Below are 20008 nucleotides of genomic sequence, written 5' to 3' on the forward strand. Positions count from 1 at the left end.
ATTTTCGTGAGTAGGCGACTCGGCGGGCTGCAGGTGGCAGGGGTTTTTAAGACGGGCCCGCCTCGGCCCACTTGATTCGACATATACCCCATACCGGTGGTTTCTCTTTCAAATTGACCATCGTTTTCGGTGGTGCCTGTATGGAAGTTGGTGCTTTTCATTTTTCTTAAGCGTGGCTTGAGAGTGCCAACTTTCGGCCCCTCCTATCAAATCGCTGAAGCCGAATCCACTGATACGAAGCAGTTGACAGTCGCCCCAGTAATCGCCTCTTCCTTAATCAAATCGCTGTTTCCACCCACAAATGCAAACGGACCCTCCGAAGTCAGTTCGTTTATTTAAATAAAACTTTAATACTGTTTTCTGCCTGTCTACGCCTAGTATAATAAGCGGCCTTATTCGCTTCGTATTTTCTGATTAAAATTGTACCCACAGGCACTTCCTTTTTTATCCCAGAGGCATCACGTGACAGCTGATCTCATCTGTCATGATTTCTTCAGCATTTTGAAGCCGAGGCTCGTCTGAATATTCAATAATTCAGTCCGTACCGCAAAGAAAACATCACCACTCGCGTAGAACGTATACGAACCCTGTGTAGCATTTTCATGCTAAATGAATGAAGGAATGCGTCCCTGAAAAGCAAACAGTCGCTCAACAGCGGGGCCTTGAAATTCCCGTCTCTTATGGAACACGAGAAATTTCATCGCCGTGTCCACTGCAGTCGCGGGCTTTTCTGAACCAGTTCCATCTGACGCCATATCCCCTTCCTTTGAGATCCCTTCTCGTTTATCAACGAAAATTGTATAAACGTTTCTTGTTTCCCCACTCGTGCTATATGCCTCGCCCATCTCCGTCTCGTGGAACGGTGAACTGCTTGCAGTCACGTGCAGTTGGAGTTGGTGTTCCGAAGAAAATCTCGGAAAATTGCTGCGAAAGACGCTTTGTATGGGAGCGGGGAAACTGAGAAGGAAGATAACTCGAAGTTTCCTTTGCGTCGGTGAAAAGTCGTCGTGACGGGAGATTATGAAGGGAAGGGGAGGGGAGGGCCCGTTTCCAGGCGACGGATTGAATTTGCAATGAACAAACAGTCGAGTCGAGATTAAATTTTTGTAACAGGCGTTTCTTTGAGTGTGGAGCACAACAAATGACTAAGTAACTTCAGCGGAGTACGCAAAGCAAAGTTCGCGATCGGCTATTTCTCTCCCGAAACCGATTTCCAGGAAGGCAAACGCAGGGCGATCGCTGACGCGCTGCGTCACGACGAAGTTTCTGTTCCTCCTGCTCTGGTGACAGGAGGCGGTCTGCTGTGCTGGTAGTCTATTTACAATTATGGGATTTTGCACTCTGATGCTAACGAAGGCGTACGCACGCTCGCATTGCGACATTCATCTCCCGCAAGGCACCACGGGATATATTTCACTCAGTTTACGCCCCAAGCGAGTGTTCAAGTGGGGTGGGGGTGGGGTGGGGGGTACAAAACTGCTGCACAGCGGACGGGGAACTCCCGCTCTGTGGGCCTGAATCCACCTTCTGTGCTTCTCTGCATTCGAAATGGCGACAGTGGTTAGCACTCTCGATTCCTATTCGGCAGGTCCTGGGTTTATATCTCTACACGAAGATCGGATATCCCGACTGAAATTTTTGTGGTTTTCCTCAGTCCGTCCACACAAATAAAAGAACACATCGCTTCCTTCCTTCCTTTCCTATAATTTTGTTTATCGTCCGTTATCTCATCACTCGACACTTCGCGGAACAAGTCACTGATAGCGTCGTTAAACTGTAAATGGGAGCAAATCACTGCTTTGCTTGCAGTCCGTCGCTCGAAGTAATCCATTCAGTTCATCTTTCGAACAGCCATTTTGTACACGAAACTGCGCACAATTCAATTCGGAACATTCCGCTTTTTGCTTCGGAATTCATTTCGGCGTGGGCCAGATCCTCCACGTCGTCAGCCTCTTCGTCTGGCTCACTCTTTCCGTTGCTTCTTCTACTCTCCTCGTCCTCAGTTCCTCCCTTCTTTATCAGCGACATTTTTCTTTATTCCTTCTTCTTGTCTTGATCGCGTCTTCCCTTGGGGCGTTTTTCTTTATTTTTGTGATCAAAATCGCCTTTGGAATTCCCTCTTCCATCATCCGTAAATCGCGTTTGTACCACGTCATCCTGTTATTTTATAGTCTGCCTTACCAACGCATTTATGCTTTAAATTCCGTCGGTCTGCTGATTTCTGCGTTCGCAAGTGTCGAAGCTTTGCGCTCCACAAGTTAAGACTGAATAAACATAAAATTGGACCGATAATCAAATATTTGTCACCCGTATATTCAAGTCCGCGCTCTTCTGCAGACTGAACTGAGTTCCCGCAGAAGAAACTTATTCTTTGTCGTGTTTCTATGGGAATTCACAGGGCGATAGAAATATTTCACTCAGACTGCGTTCACGCAATCAGCAGACATTTTGAAAGGATTTTTTCCGCCGAAACATCTTCTTCACGATGCGGGAAGAGGTGATATTGGAACAAGTAGTTGGTTATTGGTTCTTTAACTTTGCTGGCCTAGATCCCCCCCCCCCCCCCCCCCCCCCCAGTATTTGTATGTAATGACGACCGACGATGAATGCGAAGAATATTTCCGCAAGGAACAAGCGGGCATAGCAGACGCCCTACGCTGTCGAATGGGAATAAAAAGTAGCAGAAGTTAAGTACATAAACGAAGAAAATGAAATCCCTGCAGGAAGCAGAAGGCGCGGGTGTGTATTTCAGTCCTCTTTTTAACTTGCAACTCGCTCGCACAAATTGAAATCCTGACGCCCGTTTGTGCGTACGCGAGCAAGTTCAGGTCTCGAGAGGTCAGCTGATATCGGAGCCAGAGCAGGTGGGAGCAGTTTTTAATAACAGAAACTGCGTCTTCAGAACAGAGACGAAGCAGAGAGCGACATAAACGAGATTTTAAGAAATTGCAAATTCTTCGAGACTGTCGGCAAGAAAGAGAAATCCTCAGTCTTTTGCGATGCAAGAACGGAACAAGCGGAGGAGGACTGGATGCAAGTCAAAGATCTCGATGTATGGGGAGGAATGCAGAGTCACAGAAGGACTGCGGAGGGAGTGGAAATTTGTAATCCGTGCAGCTTTGCATCGTGAATTATCCCAGCAGAAAGGCGAAACGTTCTTATCTTTTGTTCACGAGGAAAGTGGATCGACAAAAGCGCATCGACGTAGGTGCTGAAACCTCCGCTCTCCCCTCTGCGGATTCCTTTTCTTCTGCGTCGAACAGAGAGCCTTTTCTTTTGTTTCCGTCTTAGAAACTCTACGGAGTCCAGGACAGATGTCAGAGTCCCCCTTGACATGTTCATTTCAAAGGAAACGTGGATCGTCTTTTACGTAAGCGCTTACGACGCCACTTAGCTCCGGGGACTCATGCAGATGTCTCTAGTTTATTATTGTTTCACGTGTCTGCTGCAATGCCATCCTTTTACATTTTACGAAGAATTGTGGAAAGGTGAGTTGTATATTTTACTACCCTAGTACATCACTTCAGTACCAAATATTAATTGGCGCTAGTGTCGATCCCGCCCAAAAATTTTTGCGTCATGTCGGTATTACCGGTTGCATAAAATTATAATTCACAGCGCACAAATATTTTTTAGTTATCGTCTGTCTGTTCGTTCACTTATCCACTATATGGTTCGGTCTAGAAAGGGCCATCTTCAGGTGGTATCACGTTGTATTAAGGATATTAACTGTGCGCCACAACTATACAGGATGAGTCAAAAGTATGTTTGGAAAATATGAGGGCGTGTTCTTGGAACCAAAACAACGAAGAAAGTTTCTATATACATGGGGTCGGAAATGCTCCCTTTCCTACGCATTACAACTGAATGGAGAACACACGTTCCTGTCACGAAGTGTTTATGACGATGTATCTGATTCGCGATTTTGCAACAAGAGAAGTAGAAAGTTAACTCTGTCTCACTATACGCCATGTAGGCACTTGGACTTTTGGCTGTGGGGTCACGTGAAGTCCCTGGCGTTCTAACCTTACTGCAGAATACGGACACAAGCAACTGCTTAATCGTAATGAATGCCAACGTCGTTTTCCCGGCGCCACGGGTCGTCAGGCCCTCAAGCAGCTAAGTCGTAGCGCTTTTGAGATCTCAAGTGACTTATCTGCGTAATTAACTGCAACATCTGAAATCTAGCCGTCACAGACAGCGTCTCATAATTAGTAATTCGATTTCCTGCTAGGCCAGGGCGTCTCTGCTCCTGACACGGCGCTGTGCGTCGGTTCGAAGACGAATCGTCAGAGACGAACAGACAAACTGCGAACAAGAACGTAGATGCGCTTCATGAATCGATAATCTATACAGCCGGGAGACAAGCCAGCCTTTGTCTGCGTTTTCACACTGAGACTCGTCTGTATCTTCTCTCGTTCGCCCGAAGGAGCGCGCTTGTTCATTTGGATCGGGTAGCGGAAACAGCGGGCATCAAAAATTTGCGTCTGGTCCGTGTGGACACTCGGCGTTCACTGATTTTGTATTGCGTCACAAAACAGCAGAAAAATAATCTGCGCTGTTATTAAGTTGTATTCAGCGTTCAACCCAAAGTTACCGTAATTCTGCTTAATGTGGACGCATCCATCACGTGATGAGTGCCCTCGTAAGGGGAAACTGCCTTTTCCTGTGCCGACGGCGAAGTAGGGTCGAGGGTCAACGCAGTCCGGACCTCGGTGCTGGGCGGGCACAAACTGAAGCCAGTGGTCGTGGCCTCAGACTACGTCTGTCCGGGCATCGGGGAACAAAAGTGTTCAGAACCGCATCAACTGACCGACTGGACTGCCACAAATGAAGTGGGGAAAATCATTTAAGATGCTTTAGTGGATATTAAAAGTCTGAATGCTGTTTGCACGCTCTGTTAAACAATACAAGTCACTCTCAAATTTTCGACTACAGGAACCCATTCATTTCCCAGCATGTCCGTTAAACCACTTTTGTTGCAACTGGTATGCATAAAAAATTAATTAGATTTCCAGGAAAGTGACAGCTTCAATTCTCACCGGCAGTTAAATTGTAGTAGGAATTCTCACCAACAGATGTCACAAAGTTTAGTACGCGTTTCTCCATCTCGTACAGAGTAATCAAATCTAAGTTACAGCGTGTAAATACGAAGAAAGATGCTCAAATCCTGAATGAAATTCCAAGGCCCGACAAGAAAAACTGTAATGCAGGCGAAGGACGACAATGCTTTAAAAATCTGTGCAAATTTCTCATTTATCTCGGCAGGCAGGCAAATTGTGAGCAGAGCAGAGCCGGATTAATTGCAATAAGTGCGTAGAATAAATCCAGCTTAAGAAAACCTAAGCGTAATTACTTACGTACGTTATAGGACAGTGCGTTTTAGGCTAAGTGTTGTGAGATTTCGACAGAGACAGGGACTTCGTTAGAGAGGGCTCCATCCGGAGGGTGAAGACTCTAAATATAAAAAACCTTGTCATGAGATCCAGAAGGGGGTTCGATACCAAGACTCACGCAATGACTTCAACTTGGATTTCCAGTCGCATCTGATCCCTGAAGAAGGGAACAGAAAAGGCAGCCAAAACATTTTATTTCCGATTTCACCAGTTTAGTGCGAAGAAGACAGACGATGGACACGCGGAGAGCATTTTGCCTTCCTGCAGACATTCTTCATCTGAGCTGGAATTTGGGCGAAGGTAAGGAGTGTACAGAGAGGGCGTGTCTGACTATTGTCCACAAGCAACGTGATTAATGTTCTTGTTTGTACAGACTTGTCTCGGCCGGCTTTCGAACCGACTATCATCTAGCTGCACGTCACGATTGTTCAATGTGTTGCTTACAATTAATCACCCGCTTATTCAATCTCATATCGCATAAATCATAAGCTGAATTAACTGACGTTCAATCCGCTCAATGAAGGTGAAAGCGAGCCGTTTGGTTGAGAGAGAACTTCTATGAGCGGGTTAGCTTAGGTTGAGCCACGGAACAAAACCTGGCCGTCGCCTCTTCATAAACCAGCCTCCGTCACGTGCGCCACAGGCTGCGAACGTTCGACGTCGAAATCACACGAGCGCCGTCAATGTACGAAATAGTCCGACGCGCGTTTCTTTCTGTCTGTCTGGCGCGAGTGGAGGTCCGAACCACGGTGCGCGACGTGTGAGTGATATTTCGGATGGCATTGCGATAGCCCTGATGGTGGAGGCAGCAAGGACTTCTGAAACGTCGGTAGACAGCGCAACAGCTCAGAAGGCACCGATCTTCATATGAAATTCGCATCTTTCCAGTTCGTTCCAGTTTCTTTGAAGTTAGGGCTGGGAGTTCATCAATCTTAGTTATTTAAATTGAAGTACCGACGTTTTCGTACTGTGAATCCTGACAGTGGATCGCCGGCTCAAGTTAGGGAAAAGACGTAGATTGGCAAGGAAACGGACGGAGCCACAGGAACCTCACGCGCCAAAGAAAACTTCAAGAAGAAACGAGAATGTGCAGACAGCCGTTTCCGGTTGTGATTTCCTTGTGGTTCAAGGACGACTTTTGCCCAGTGTTTTAAGCGATACAAACTCCGTTGTTGCCGCAAAATTACAACGGCGTTTGCATACAAAATTGCGAGTTATTTTCAAAGTAAATAAGATGAGTTGAAGGATTCTGAACATCAGTCGGTAAACATGAGAACGGAAATTATCATACCGAGTGAGCTATCGAAGACGGGAGTTGCCGCATCGAATGTGAGTTAATTAAACGGATTAAGAGCAGCAAGGGTTTTGCTGTGCAAGTTGATGAATCCAGTGACGTCACCAGTCCTTGTTAATTCCGTTTGTGAGACACGAATATAAGAAACAGTCTGAAGAGGAGGCGGTTATTAGCGAAACTTCTTCGCCTGCTGTTGCTCCGGGAGAAGATTTTATGAAAACGACGTATGCAGATTCTTGCATGAGTGACACAAGCTCTTGGTTTCCCTTGCATCAGAGCGGACTGGACGAGGCTCCGGGGACGTAAATTATCCAGTGACATCCGTATAATTGAGTAAAAGAGTTTTAAGTACGCTTTGTGACTAAATGACTACCAGTCACGCAGTGGGAGGGGAGGGTTACCGTGTATTCGCTCTGCGCTCAAAAATCTTGTTATCCAGTTTTGAAACCCCCACCCCTTACATCCCTCATCTCTCTGTGTGGCCCCAGAGGCGAGCGTACGTAGCAGACATTTTTAAGGATGCAAATTAACAGAATTTATCATTCCGAGGCACGTGAAAAATGCAGTTTCGGAGGACAGGCGCTGAAAAACTGTCGCGCGGTGAACTTGGTAAGTTTCGCTTTTCTTTCTGGAAAAAAAAACAACGAATATCTGTGGCAACTGCCGAGTTACAATGAAAGTCTTTCTCTCGCCGTGAGAAATGACCCAGGCGTGGAATCGAATTCTAAAAAGAACACGGAACATTTCCAGCGTTAAAAGTGCCACCTGTTGACCAACTGAGAGCGGCAAAAAGTGCAAACAGCAGACGGACGATTTTGGTTTCACAGAAACAGCGCCTTCTTCTTCTTCTTCTTCTTCTTCCTCCTTCATATTAAGATGCCACTCTGACGTACCGACACGCATTAAATTGAAAATGCTTACCGCCTCTTCCACAATTGTGGTAATGTCACATGCAATTCGGGGGCAGGAGATCATGGCCCCGTCGGAGGCAGAGCGGAGTCGTCTCAGGCGCTCAGTTCACTAATCCGCTTAGAGCTTGCGTCTCCCTCCGACGCCGGTTTAATTCATGGCGTCGGGCGTCGATGCTCTTAAGAACGAAGAGGGGTGATGCTCCCCTGAATCTTGTCTATTGCGTTGCGAGGTACGGCAGCGGATAATTGAGCGATTGCTACAGTCTCGCGAATTTGTGGTGGCCTCTGACACGCGCGAGAAAACAAGCTCTCAAACTGCGGGCCTTCGAAAAATGGCAGTAAAAGAAAAGAATGTTTCTCTTCCAGACACGCCCGGAAAAATAATCCAGTTGCGTGTCGGAATGCATTACTGCAGCCCCACGAAAGTTATCGTCGTTTCGGGAATTGACCACAAAGGATCCAAAAAAAAAAAATGGAAAACGGCGGCGTCTTGAGAAAGAATGTTAAACCCGTTAACATTTCATTCTGAAAATTTATAACAGGGGTGTCCAACAATTACGCAGTAGGGACTTTATCACAAATTCCGCGTTGTAGTGGTAAATACAGAAATGTACATATTGTAGAGATAACCCCGGAAAATTAGTCGCATGTTTTGAAGAGATAAAAATCCGTGAAAACTGGTTTCTGCTCTCAGAAAATTCGGTGTAACACTTACAGCGTTAAATATGATTCCCACGTCATGTTGAGCTTCAACAATTGAAGGATATTTACAATGCACAAAGCATCCTTCAACGCCATAGTCGAGGAACATATTTTGCATTCAGCGTTGAAACGCAACGGCACTGCATTTTTTGAGTACTCGAATGTCGGTTCATTATTCACGTTAGGAAATACCGAAGGGGCATTCGTTTTGTGGCTCTGCTCATTTCCACGCGTCTCTACGAACGATGGAAGTGAAAGCATTTCTCTTCGACTTTGTGTGTGTCCATTGTGAAAGCTTCCAGATGGTGGCTTTTAGGAATTAGGACAAGGCCTCAGACGCTCAACGCGTCGGACTGTTCTTGACATTTTGCCTCACTGTTTAATTCATTCTTGTCACCTGATTGTTTCCAATCCATTTCGCAGACAGAACACTGGATGTTCATTTTCTGTGCAGGAACATTATCATCCGATATTTTCCCAGCGCTAATTGGATCCATATTTACTTACGGAATGGTCCACAGCCAGGAGCAAGTTACTAATTGCGAGGCTTCTCTATTCCAATTCGAAAATGGATTTTTTCTTCGTTCGTGTAATAGCAATAACACGGCTGCTGCGACCGCTGGGTGACGCTAAACGTCGTTACATTCAGTATTACCAAACTAAGAAAAATGTTCCAAGAACTAACCACCAGCAGGCCTGGTTACGTTAAACAGGCTAACTTGAACAGCGTTAAGCAGTTAATCTTTGTAATGGTGAAGTGTGGAGTTTTCTTTTCGGTACGGACTGAATTTTCAAAACGTATTTAGACGAGCTTCGGCTTCGGACGGTGAGAGAAGTTGGTTATTAAAACAAGTAAACAAAAGTTTTGTGATTAAGAGAATTAACAAAGGAACAGCTGACTGAAAACAAGAGTTACGACAGAGTGAACAAGGGACGGGCGGACTAGAACATTCTGCAGTCGTCTGCGCGGTTAATCGTGTTCCGTCGCTCCCAGGGGCTAGAAGGAGCTGGAATGGCATTCAAAAAGGCGGGTTTTCCGCTGAATCTGACAAGACATTGATCAGATCTGCTCATGGAGAAGTTGGGGTCGTAAGCGTTCAGTGTTGCCTCGCTTTATAAAGCTGGGCCCATGTGTGTACGAAGCCGTCCTGCACTTTAAGCCCGTAATGGATTCCAGCTTATTGCTTTTATCCTAGAAACTGTAAGCCCACTTTAACTTTCCGCTGTAATTGTTTTCTGACGTGCGGTGATGTGCCGGGTGTCCCAAAACCTGTCTGCCACACATCGGGAGCGGTAAGAACCGCTTGTTTAATGAAGTCTCTGGTACCAGGAGGTTCGTTTCTATGCGTCATTTGCACGGAATGCGTGTAATGAACGCCTGATAGGGATGTAATGTTTAGTTTGCCTTGGAATATACCAAAGGATTACGACGAAATTTAATACTGAAGTTGTAGGACGAATTTCGATTTCGCGCGTCGCCCAACCAATGCGAGGGCTGGGCGAGGCGTTCGCCCCTTGAAGTCGAATGAAGACAGGAAGAGAGAAAATGTGTGTGGGGGGGGGGGGGCGTCATAAAAATTAAATTTGTGGCTGCCAAGGTCCCAGGCACTGCTCGCTCGTCCTTATGCTAACGGTGTTTGATATTATCACTGGGGTGGCTGCTTGAGCAACGTGGAATTTGGATAACAACTCAGCACTTGCTCTAGGACCGAGGAAAACCACGGTCGAAGCACACAAGTACAAAATTATGGTATTGATTACTGAAGCAGGTGGGACGGACGCTCCAGCGGGCTTCATAAAGCGTGACCTTTGGCGCTTGTACGTGCAAGAAAAGTCGGCGTTATGAATTCTTAGCGAAATGCAATGAGGAACAGCGACACTTGTTTGCGTGTTACGAGATGTCTGTCGTGCTATTGGCTTCGAAGCGAGGGATTTGTACGTGCAGTAAATAGGAATTAATACAAGGAGGTGATATGGAAAAATTTGATTGGAGCAAATATTTGCACATCCGTCATGACGCCCCCTCTTCACCACAGATGGCGCCATTCAGGCATTCAGTATTGATCACGTGTTCAAGTAACTCGCATAAAATTGCCGATGTCTGAAGCCACGAGTATCACGGCACGCCACGTGTCGTCATGACGTCATTAACACACGCAATTATTCGTCTTCCGGTTCCCAGGAGGCAGACACGAATTTCGCATGCCTTCAGCCGTCCTCTTTGCCTTTTCCCGCAAAGGATTCGCCTCAGGTGTGCTGGGCCCTAATCCTCGCAAAGGCGTCCAATCCGCCGCGCCCTCTCACTGACAGCCTCTTCCGAAAAATGAGGATGTTCCTTCGCCTTCCTGCATTTGAGACGTGGCTTTTCGTCAAACGCAGACTCAGAACGTACGTCGACACACCCTGACAAAGCAGCCCATCATCTTACCCTCGATCCTACGTCAGGGGCTTCACCCCTTACTCGGCACTTGGCTGGTCTCAGAGCAAAGGCTTTTAGTTTCCAGTGTTTCATCTGGTCTTCCCTAACAGGTTGGAGTGTACTCATCTTCGCTTAAGGTTTAGGTTAGCTAAGCTCCTATACAGCTGGCTTCTGGGAGACGCAACTGCGCTGTCATTTGTTCCTGTTTCGTCTGAATGTGTACAGCGCATTGCGTCGCAACATTCAGGATAAAACCAAGCCCACAGCTGGCTTGATAATTGTTTCTGTCCGGACGTCTGATATACGTCTTTCGAAGTGTCCGCTGGCCGGACAACCAAGAGACGGAAGTCTGGTATTTGTTGCATAGCCCGCCAGAGTCTTGTGTCTGCATTTGAAAGCGTCTGGTGCACTGTCGCAGTCAGGAGCGGTTAGCCACCGAGCCTGATTCTTCTACAATACAAATAAATGTCGCCCGCGCGTGTACCTTCTGGCCTCTATCTCGTTGTGTCAGGGCCATGTTCTCGGACCGGACTAGTAGAGGCTTCATTAGCATATGTAATTAGGACGGCGATGATGATACAAGCAATCGCACCGTGAAATGGATTCGAAGTGGAGGCTGTTCGCTATGATGCGCGCGTTTAAGCATGACGACCATTGGGCTGGATCAACCCCATTGTGTTTCGAGGTTCACTCACTCACTCTGCTTGCTGTCAGAGCTGACATTTTGGTCTGTCGATTAGTGTGTGGAGGGAAGTCTAGCCCGCAGGCGTCACACGTCGCACTTTGTGAAGAATCAAATCACATTCCGAATGCAAGTCGAAACACTGACGTTTTGAGGCCGAAGCTCGTCTGAATGACACTTGATGACAGGAACGTGCCTCAGTTTTTGGGACCCTCGAGCAAAACCTTGAGTCTGCTCTGAGTTCTGCAGCGGTAATTGATGAATAATAATACCGGGGAACTCGTCGACCTGACGATTGAGGCAGCAGGCGCCTCTGAACCGTCGGCGTCACATCCCAGAGTATCGGAACGTTCGACTGAGAACGGGGGTTCATTATCGTGTTCACAACAGCGGTCGACCTCCTGAATCCGAAGAATTATACCAGAACCTCAGTTGTTATACCTTTGAGGCCATTTTAATATTGTACTCCATTCAAAACGTAACTGTGTCAATTCGTGCGCATTTCTGAGTTTGCGCATGTGCCTGAAGAAACTCGGGATATGAGCTTCGGAGCTGCAGACAAAGAATGTCAGTGTCGGACGGGTATCGGGAGGTGCATTTTCGTTCACTTACCAAAGTATAGATGGCACTGGTGATGGCCGCGTGACGGGCATGGAGCCTGCAGCATCCACGCGCGTTGAGGGCTTCGTAGGGAAACAAGATGGCCGACTTCATAGTCCTGCTCTGTCACGCATCACGGGAGTCCCCTACAAAAGAACACAACAGGCACTGAACAGATGCGTTCGTCGCCAAGTGCTGAAGATATTCCGGCACGGATGTGGGACTTTGTTTACATTTCTTCGATGCAGAATTTAGTCTGTGAGTGCAATGAGTTTAAATCTGTCTGCGCGAGTCTCAGCACTTGATAGAGCGTCGTAGAATTAAGTGAGAGAAAGAGAAAATGTTATTTATATTACGTCCGCGGCATCCGTTTCATTCTGGTTGCAGTCGTGCGGAGTCGTGGCAGGACACAGTGTGCCCAATCTTGCATTAGTGGGATCGACGTCGACGTCGTGCCTCGGCCATGTTAGCTCGTAATTCGGCGACGTTTCAAACACTTTCCGAAGAAACTTCCAAATTGTCTGTTTGCATACATTTAAATGTTTAACGCGGGGTCTGGAGATGAAATCTGCATGTCCGATCCCTCTTATGCAGAGAACAGAATTGCATGTCCTCAGATAAGCGCAAAATTAACGAGCGAGGGGAAAAATGTTGAAAGGGCATTAGCAATTCTAATCTGCTTGCTCTCTTCCGTTTTATTCCCCTTTTTATTAGTAACGGAAAGAAATGGACCGTGTTCTAAATTACACTTGCAGACTGGAACTAACTAAACCACTCGACCCCTCAAGAGCTAATAGTCTTAGAGCTCGTCCACAAATCGCAACACGAAGGTCTATCAACGCGTTCACATGAACCAGCGCTGGTCCACATTAATCCAATCAACCCGCTCCCTAACATATGTTCCAACACAGAGCAGTATAGCCACATTTTCAAAGGATTTATTTGCGAGGATTATGTGAGGTCTGGTGACGAGATATGAACATGTGCTTGGCTTCTTCTCTGCGCGTACTTCTAGGTTTAGCCAGTGTGCTCTTTCCTACACGCTTTTCATAACCAAACTTTTGAACGCGCCGCTTTCCTGCTTATTCTCCTGTATCTAACCGCCCAAATAACACAGCTGCTTCGCTTTGTGTGCTTACGTTCTAACCATGGCCGTCGGCATAATAACTGAAATGAGAACCGTAATATTCCGCATTAAAATTTCGTAGCCTCAACTTGCCTGAACATTACCTAAGAATTCAGGCCGTACCGCAAAGAAAACACAACACTTGGCGATTACGAGGATCAGTTGGTTAGTGCTGTTAAGGAAATAATTGCAGTTTACGCTGAGTATAACAGGAAACACGGAAATAATAAAGATGCACAATTACTGGTTGTTGAAGCAAGCGGTTCGAATCTTGGCTCTCAAAATTCCAGGCGAAAATTCTTATCCAGGGAAATTCGTGGTCACGCTAACCATGGCATTGGGCGCTGTGTAACCTGTAGAGACGGTCCAGCGTTGTTAAATAACATAAGAATGAATTGTGAAGCATCGAATAAGTCTGAGCATCGCTGCTATTTAAGTGCAAATCAGACTCTTGTGTTTTATGGCGGTGTAAGAGAATTAAATATTCAGGCATTGCCATGAATGGGCGCGTCCCTCGGTCGATGTGCAGATGCAATGGGTGTTTGAATGTAAGAATCCGTAACGAGGACGAACTAGTGACCAAGTGGAGAACGTCCTGTGACCGATGTCTTCTACGTGAGCAGAATCCACAACAGCGTAGGCGACACGTAAAATAGGAAGATATCGAGAAAGGTTTTTGCAGCATTTGGCTTGCGAAACAACGTGGAAACAGACCACTTTCAATAACCTGGCGTTAATGGGAGAATAATATTAAAATATGTAATAATTATTGTGCAGAAGGCAAGAAAATTGAACTGGCCACGTGTGGGATTCACCACGAGACGTTCTGATGAGAACGAATTACTCCGACTGTTTAACCCCTTAAAGCAGAGCGTATAAGTTTATTCCCCGTCTACTTCAGCGGTCATTATTAATTAACTCTGCATTTTATACGAATGTGTTTCGTTAAATTCTCTCTGTAAACAGCGATTATTTCCTTAAACAGCGTTAAGCAGTTGATCGTTGCAATGGTGAAGTGTTGTGTTTTCTTCGCGGTACGGACTGGATTCTTAAATATTATTTAGACGAGCTTCGGCGTCAGTGTGGGACGATGACAGGGGAATCTGTGAGGACATTGTGTCGACTGGGGAAGTGTGCCTTCTTAAAGGGGCACGGGTCGTGAGGAGAGAATTCACAGATGGCGTGAGTAGTCTCTGTGTACAGACGGAGGCACGTGTATCAGCTCGCACGAAGCGATTCCTCATACAGAAGAGAGGCGAAGTCTTCGCGAGCGTCGTTGAAAGATGTGCTCTTGCAGGAAGAAATCAATACGACTGGCACATTCTTCACCGCCTGTTCCAGAGAGAATGATTGTGAAGAAAGACACAAGGCAGCCGCGAATCTACTGAATGCGATGCGATTAGCGACTGTTGAATTTGTTCTGCCCTTTATCACACGCGTGTAAAACTTGGTCCATCGCTTTCAAAGAATGTAAAAAGAAAACCCAGTTACTTGAGAACTTCGTTCCAAGATCGAAGCACATTCGGCGGTAGTCTCTCCCCGCAAGCGCCTACATGGCGTGTAATGGGACATCATTACTTTACTTCCTTATGCGGGGGCAAAGGTCACAGCACCCGCGGAAGTCAGACAGTGACAGCATTCTACATTTAATCGAAATCCGTTCAGTGCTGTAATTTCGGAAATAAAACAGACAGACAGACAGACACGAAGCTGCCTGTGAAAGCGCTGACTTCGCGTGTGGAGAAAGCAAAATAAGTTGTTAACAAATGAGAAGCGGGCTGAATGTGAAAGGGTTTTAATTACGGGGAATCAATGTGGCAGGGACATTGGGTTTGCTGTCTGGTCACGTGAGCACATGCCATTTGTAACTGTACGGCCTGTCTGTCTGTCTGTCTGTCTATGTCACCGCGCTCTGTCCTTAATTGCGACTGTGCTTTGTCATCAGACCTCCGAGTTGACTATTTGTGTTCGTCCATATTTATATTTCATTGTCAGGCAGCCATAGGCCAGGTCCACTTAAATTAACTTTTAAATTCCAAACGCAGTCCAATATTTCGGATTAAAATCCACCCACGCAGTAGGTCTGCTTTGGTGTCAGGTGATACCTTTTTGGTGTGATTTTTCCTGAAGCACTCTCTCGAAGGGGCAAGCTTAGTGACGTGCGAATTGTAAGGAGCGGAATAAGTGACAGCTTCTCCTCGTACAAGAAGAGTCTCGGAAATGCATTCCGTGCCGGAATACGAAAAACGTCCACCTCACGCGTTCTTTGCGACGTGGAATAGGAGGTATGAAATCAGTCTCGTTCGACGGCGCAATGAACAAACACGCCCTTGTTTAGAAAACAAACAAACAAGCGAATATAATCTGTACCTAACCAAAAAGGAATCGACAAAAGTCACAGACATGAATGAGGCCTCGTTATTGAGATCTGAGGTTTCAGATGCTCGCGTGGTGAAAAATGTAGTTTCAACCCTGATGATGAAGGCGATATTTTGCTCCGAAACATTGGTAACCACGCGGCGCACGGTCTGGGTTCCGGGTCTCGAGCGAAGGGGCCTTGACTTCCAATCCCCTTCAACGATTGGATGTTCGTCCTCGGGACCAAAGAAATGAGTACGAAGATTTGGTGAAGGAAATCTTACAAGGCGACTGCAATTTTGATCGTGAAGATACACAAAGATCTCAGCCGTCCAAGCCGTGGCTTTCATTTCGTCCTTTGACTAAGACGTCGGTGGTTTGTCTGAGTGTTGCGATACGAGGCGTTATCAATGACCATTTATCAGGCTTCTACACAGACTGTACTGACCGACGGAAACTCCTTCCTTCCTTCATTGAGTGGTCCGCATACTGGGCACTCCCCACAAGGTCAGCGGCCATAATCGGTGGATCCAGTTCTACGTCACAGAAAACATTAAACTACCCTCATATTGGCGAGTGTCATTCTGTCCTTCTCGTTCTAGCTCGTTCCTTCCGTCCCCTTTTGCGGTGTTGTATCATGTTTCGCACACCACAAGATGACTTTGAGGTCATGCGTTTCTCAGAATCAGTTCCGTTATTGACCAACTCAACTAAACGCCTGGCAGACGATGTTGCACCATCTCCGTCCTCAGGAGACGTGTTTCTCCTTTTAAGCTGCCGGCCGTTGTCATTCGCAATTAATTACTTCCCGGAGACACGGCGTGAAGTGGTTTGATTCTTATCCGTTCTTCGCACTAAGTGCATAGCGATAAAGCTTTGTGGGCCTGTCTATTTGTCCGTCCTTCTGTCCAGTCGATTCAACTCGAGAACCACTGGACGGATTTGGACGAACTTTGGCTTGAAGATTGTGCCATTCTGCACGGCATCAAAACCGCGCTCTTTAATATCCTACGAGAGGAGATTACAAAATCACAGATGAGGGAAGTCGCGAGGTGGACACCGAAGTGCTGTGATCTTTTAAAAGCGAAAGTGGGAACTACTGAACAAGGCGGACTTATTGCCCCTAAGTACAAGGTGCAAAGGAGGAATGTCGCCATCCTCCTGGACCCGATGGCAGGAATAAAGTTTTGTGAACCGCCTCCGTTAAGTCCTCATTTCTCTGCTAGTTGCTCCCGCTGTTCTGAAACGTCCTCCATGTGTGCACTAACAGATTGCTGTCCTGATTTAATGACTTCAGTGCTTTTTGCGAAGTTAATGATCAATTAGTGCCACTAAATGACTGGCGGCAGGAGCATCAGTGACGAGTCTGTGAACCGAATTAGCTTCCCTCAGGGTGGGCAGGCAGTGAAGGCTGTTCCGTGGGGTTCGCAGTTATTTATATGAGAATCCAAATGATGGTACAGTCGGTGGAATATGAAGAGGCTGTGGTGAACTTTGCTAACACAATTAGAATGACTCGGTAATGATCATGATTATCGGAAAACGCTTGTTCTGATTGGAAGTGATATCCGTGTTCCTGTAAATGTTTTTGAGGACGACGAAGTGCTGATTACAACAGAGGCCCCGAGTGTTTCATCTGCATCGTGTGAAACACGTTCGCTTCTTGTTCGAGAAGGGAAGAAGTAATTTGCCCCGAAAGTGGAGTACTTGTGGTCTGAGATAAGGAAGGGATTTCAGAAAGGTTAAAATACCAAAGAAGTATCCTGAGATCGAGCACCGGTGAGGGTTATTTCTGAGGCCACGATACCGAACAACTGTCCTGACTTCAAGTCCCAGCGAAAGCGATTTACTTTATTTCGGAAACAATGCACGACAGAATAACAGCGCCCTGAACAAAAATGTTCGGCTTTTGTTAGTTAGATTTGTTTTTATTGGTTGCAAACATGCGCTGACATCTGAATCATTTTTTATCTCCCATGTCTTCGCCACGTTTACGGAACAAATCGCAGCCCAGTTTAAAATCTTGAACGTTCTCTGGGGCTCGGCTCTCCAACGCGGTTTCAGATCTTTTTAAGTATTCTCTTTGAATGGCACAACGTTATGGTCGTTTCTAAACTGTACTTTCGTGTTAATTTTAACCAACTGCAATTCACTTTCGGCCTGTGCAAAAATGGCAGACATGATGGTGATTTGGATCCATCGCCTTAATTTAAAATTCGTGCTTCCATGACTTCGCCAATATAAACACCGAAGAGAACCGGCAACCTTGCCTTACACCTTTGATTAATGGCTTCATATCTGGAACTGAGAGTGCCACTGTAAATGCTAATGGAATTTTCGTCGTAAGGACGCAGGTGCAATGTGGCTCTGCTTAGAAACACGAGGTAGGGAGTTACTTCGTATATTTTTTCATTGTCAGGAAGAATTTATGTTAATATTTTTGTATATTAATGACCACGCCAAAGATATTTAGGTACAACAGTGGCAGGACTCATCCGTGTTCTCCCTCACCAAGAAGAACCAGACAGTGAGTGAGGGAGGGAAAGAGAGCAACTGCTCTGTGGAGCATTAATGAAACAAAGGCAGCCTCAACCAGACCGCGAGTCACTGACCCGCCCTTCCGTCTCGAGTAATCCATTTTTATGTTTTCGTTCCCTCTTGCTTGTGTTTCAGGCGACATCAACGCCCACAAACGAGAAGGGTTTTTAATAGAGAACCATTTATTGCAAGTCCCAAAACGGAAATCCCATTAGGTTGTTCTTCGCAGGACTGCGTTAGCTTTAATTCGTCTTGAACACGTTTTCAGGTAGGACGCAGAGACAGTCGTTTGACTTCGGTTCTTCAACGAAGGTGGATTCGATTTTAGAATTCCCGCGTGATGTATGTTGACACTCCAACAGACGCTCGCTTCGTTGACCGCGGCGGTCACACGAACATCCTGTTCTTGTTCGCCAGACACTTCTCCCCGAGGGAGACCCCGCCTGTCCACGTCTCGATGTTCAAACGCCTGAACGACCGCCTCACGCAACACATCACTGGATTGTGCCGAGTGCAGTTAGGTGCTATTACGGATTATTCTAGCGAGTTTAATTGCACCGGCTACAGCAGGAAGCAAACTTCACGCACTGAGCACTGACAAGTGACTGACCGGCGTAAGTAATTCAAATGCAATCCCACAGCATTTTAGAAAACTGTGTCGAGTTCGCAAGATCACTGGAACTGGGAACAGCCGAGGTCAGAACGGAAGAAACTTTCTATTTCCATGGAGAAGGAAAAGATTCCGGGTTGTGTTCAGTCCGTTCAAGAGAGTGAGTGCAGGCAGCTCCACTGTTAATAACAGCAAAAAGACCGGGCAAAATCTGGGATTGTGTTTAAAAAATTGATTACAGTCAAAATCACGACGGCCCCTCAAACACTTGGGTCGCGGGGTCGAACCCCCTTCGAGGCAAGAATGTTTGCACGCGTCGTCACGTGCTGCAATTTACAAGTGCAAACGCTCGTTTGCCAAATGTCGAAAAAAAAGAGGCTCTGAAACGTGGGAGAAAAAGTTCTCCGGAAATGTCAAGGCTCACACCGGCCTTTGATGCCCGCGCACAAAGACGGAGTCTGTACCAATTACAGGCGTGTAACTGGCAGCGACCCACTGCCTTACTGCTGTCAGGAACACGATTACAGCAGGAGGAGGGGAGGGCCTTGTCTAACGACGTCTCTAACCTAACCCAACACCCAGCAGTCGTCTGTGGTTTCATTTCCGATAAGGAAATTGGTTTTCCTTTTGCGGCGTGTTCTGGACGCGTGCAGTCGCAACTTGACATTTCGGACCGAAAAACAAATTGCTTGGACAATGTAAACTCAGTGCTGCCACCCACATGGAAACGGGCATTTCGACCATCGGATGTCATGGCAGTTAAGGAGCAGAAAATGTCCGACGCTCGCCGTCGGAGGGAAGAAACGCCCAGCCTCACTTTGCGATGTCGGTGCGGTTGTCTGAGCTCTTTCTCAGACTAAGAGGGCGTCATAAGTTTGTTCTCTCTCCCTGTCACTTCCTTCTCAGCCGAATCTTTGAAACGGCCAATACGTGGTCTCCTATTTGCGATGTTCTTGGTTCGAGTCTTCGCTAGACTGACCATTCACGTTCAGGATTTTCCTGACCTTCGTTAGTTTGGTTAGATTTTGAGTCTTAAAATTTACCACGACATTTTCTTCCCTGCTCTTTGAAATATGTCATTTGCAGTGCTTCGACTTTGCACACTCGATTCGCTTAAATGAGTCAACGAGGTCGGCCACTCGCATAGTAGAATTCCGACGTTTCGGAAACTCAGCTTACATAACCAGGAAGCACAGACGACGTTTGCTGGGGAGCGGGCCAACACGTGGTCCATTTCCGTGCCCGCTGGATGATGTGTTGCTAGTGATTGTAGGTACGTCATCAGCTTCCCGACTATTATTGGACGCGGTGAGAGGAGACAGATGTCCGAACTGTGCGGTGGGTAATGAAACGCGAACATCAGGCGAACGCA

At 46.6% G+C, this 20008-nt stretch overlaps 2 protein-coding genes across 2 annotated transcripts in view; one reads left to right on the forward strand and one right to left on the reverse strand.

Annotated features, from left to right (window-relative positions):
- The window catches only part of Rap1 (RAS oncogene family member Rap1), a 59891-nt gene that overhangs the window by 6284 nt on the left and 33599 nt on the right, over positions 1–20008 (forward strand). The gene's annotated exons all lie outside the window — the stretch shown is intronic.
- Positions 1–20008, reverse strand: part of LOC110835693 (uncharacterized) — a 41394-nt gene that overhangs the window by 5129 nt on the left and 16257 nt on the right. Inside the window, exon 2 of the mRNA XM_022076185.2 lies at positions 12017–12150. Coding sequence (XP_021931877.1) covers positions 12017–12118 — 102 coding nt within the window. The 5' untranslated portion in view covers positions 12119–12150. The remainder of the gene's footprint in view (positions 1–12016; positions 12151–20008) is intronic.

The sequence above is a fragment of the Zootermopsis nevadensis genome, unplaced genomic scaffold (genome assembly GCF_977971745.1).
Source record: "Zootermopsis nevadensis isolate Lab colony 2312 unplaced genomic scaffold, Znev_1.0 Znev_ptg000023l, whole genome shotgun sequence".
In the NCBI taxonomy this organism is placed as follows: Eukaryota; Metazoa; Arthropoda; class Insecta; order Blattodea; family Termopsidae; genus Zootermopsis; species Zootermopsis nevadensis.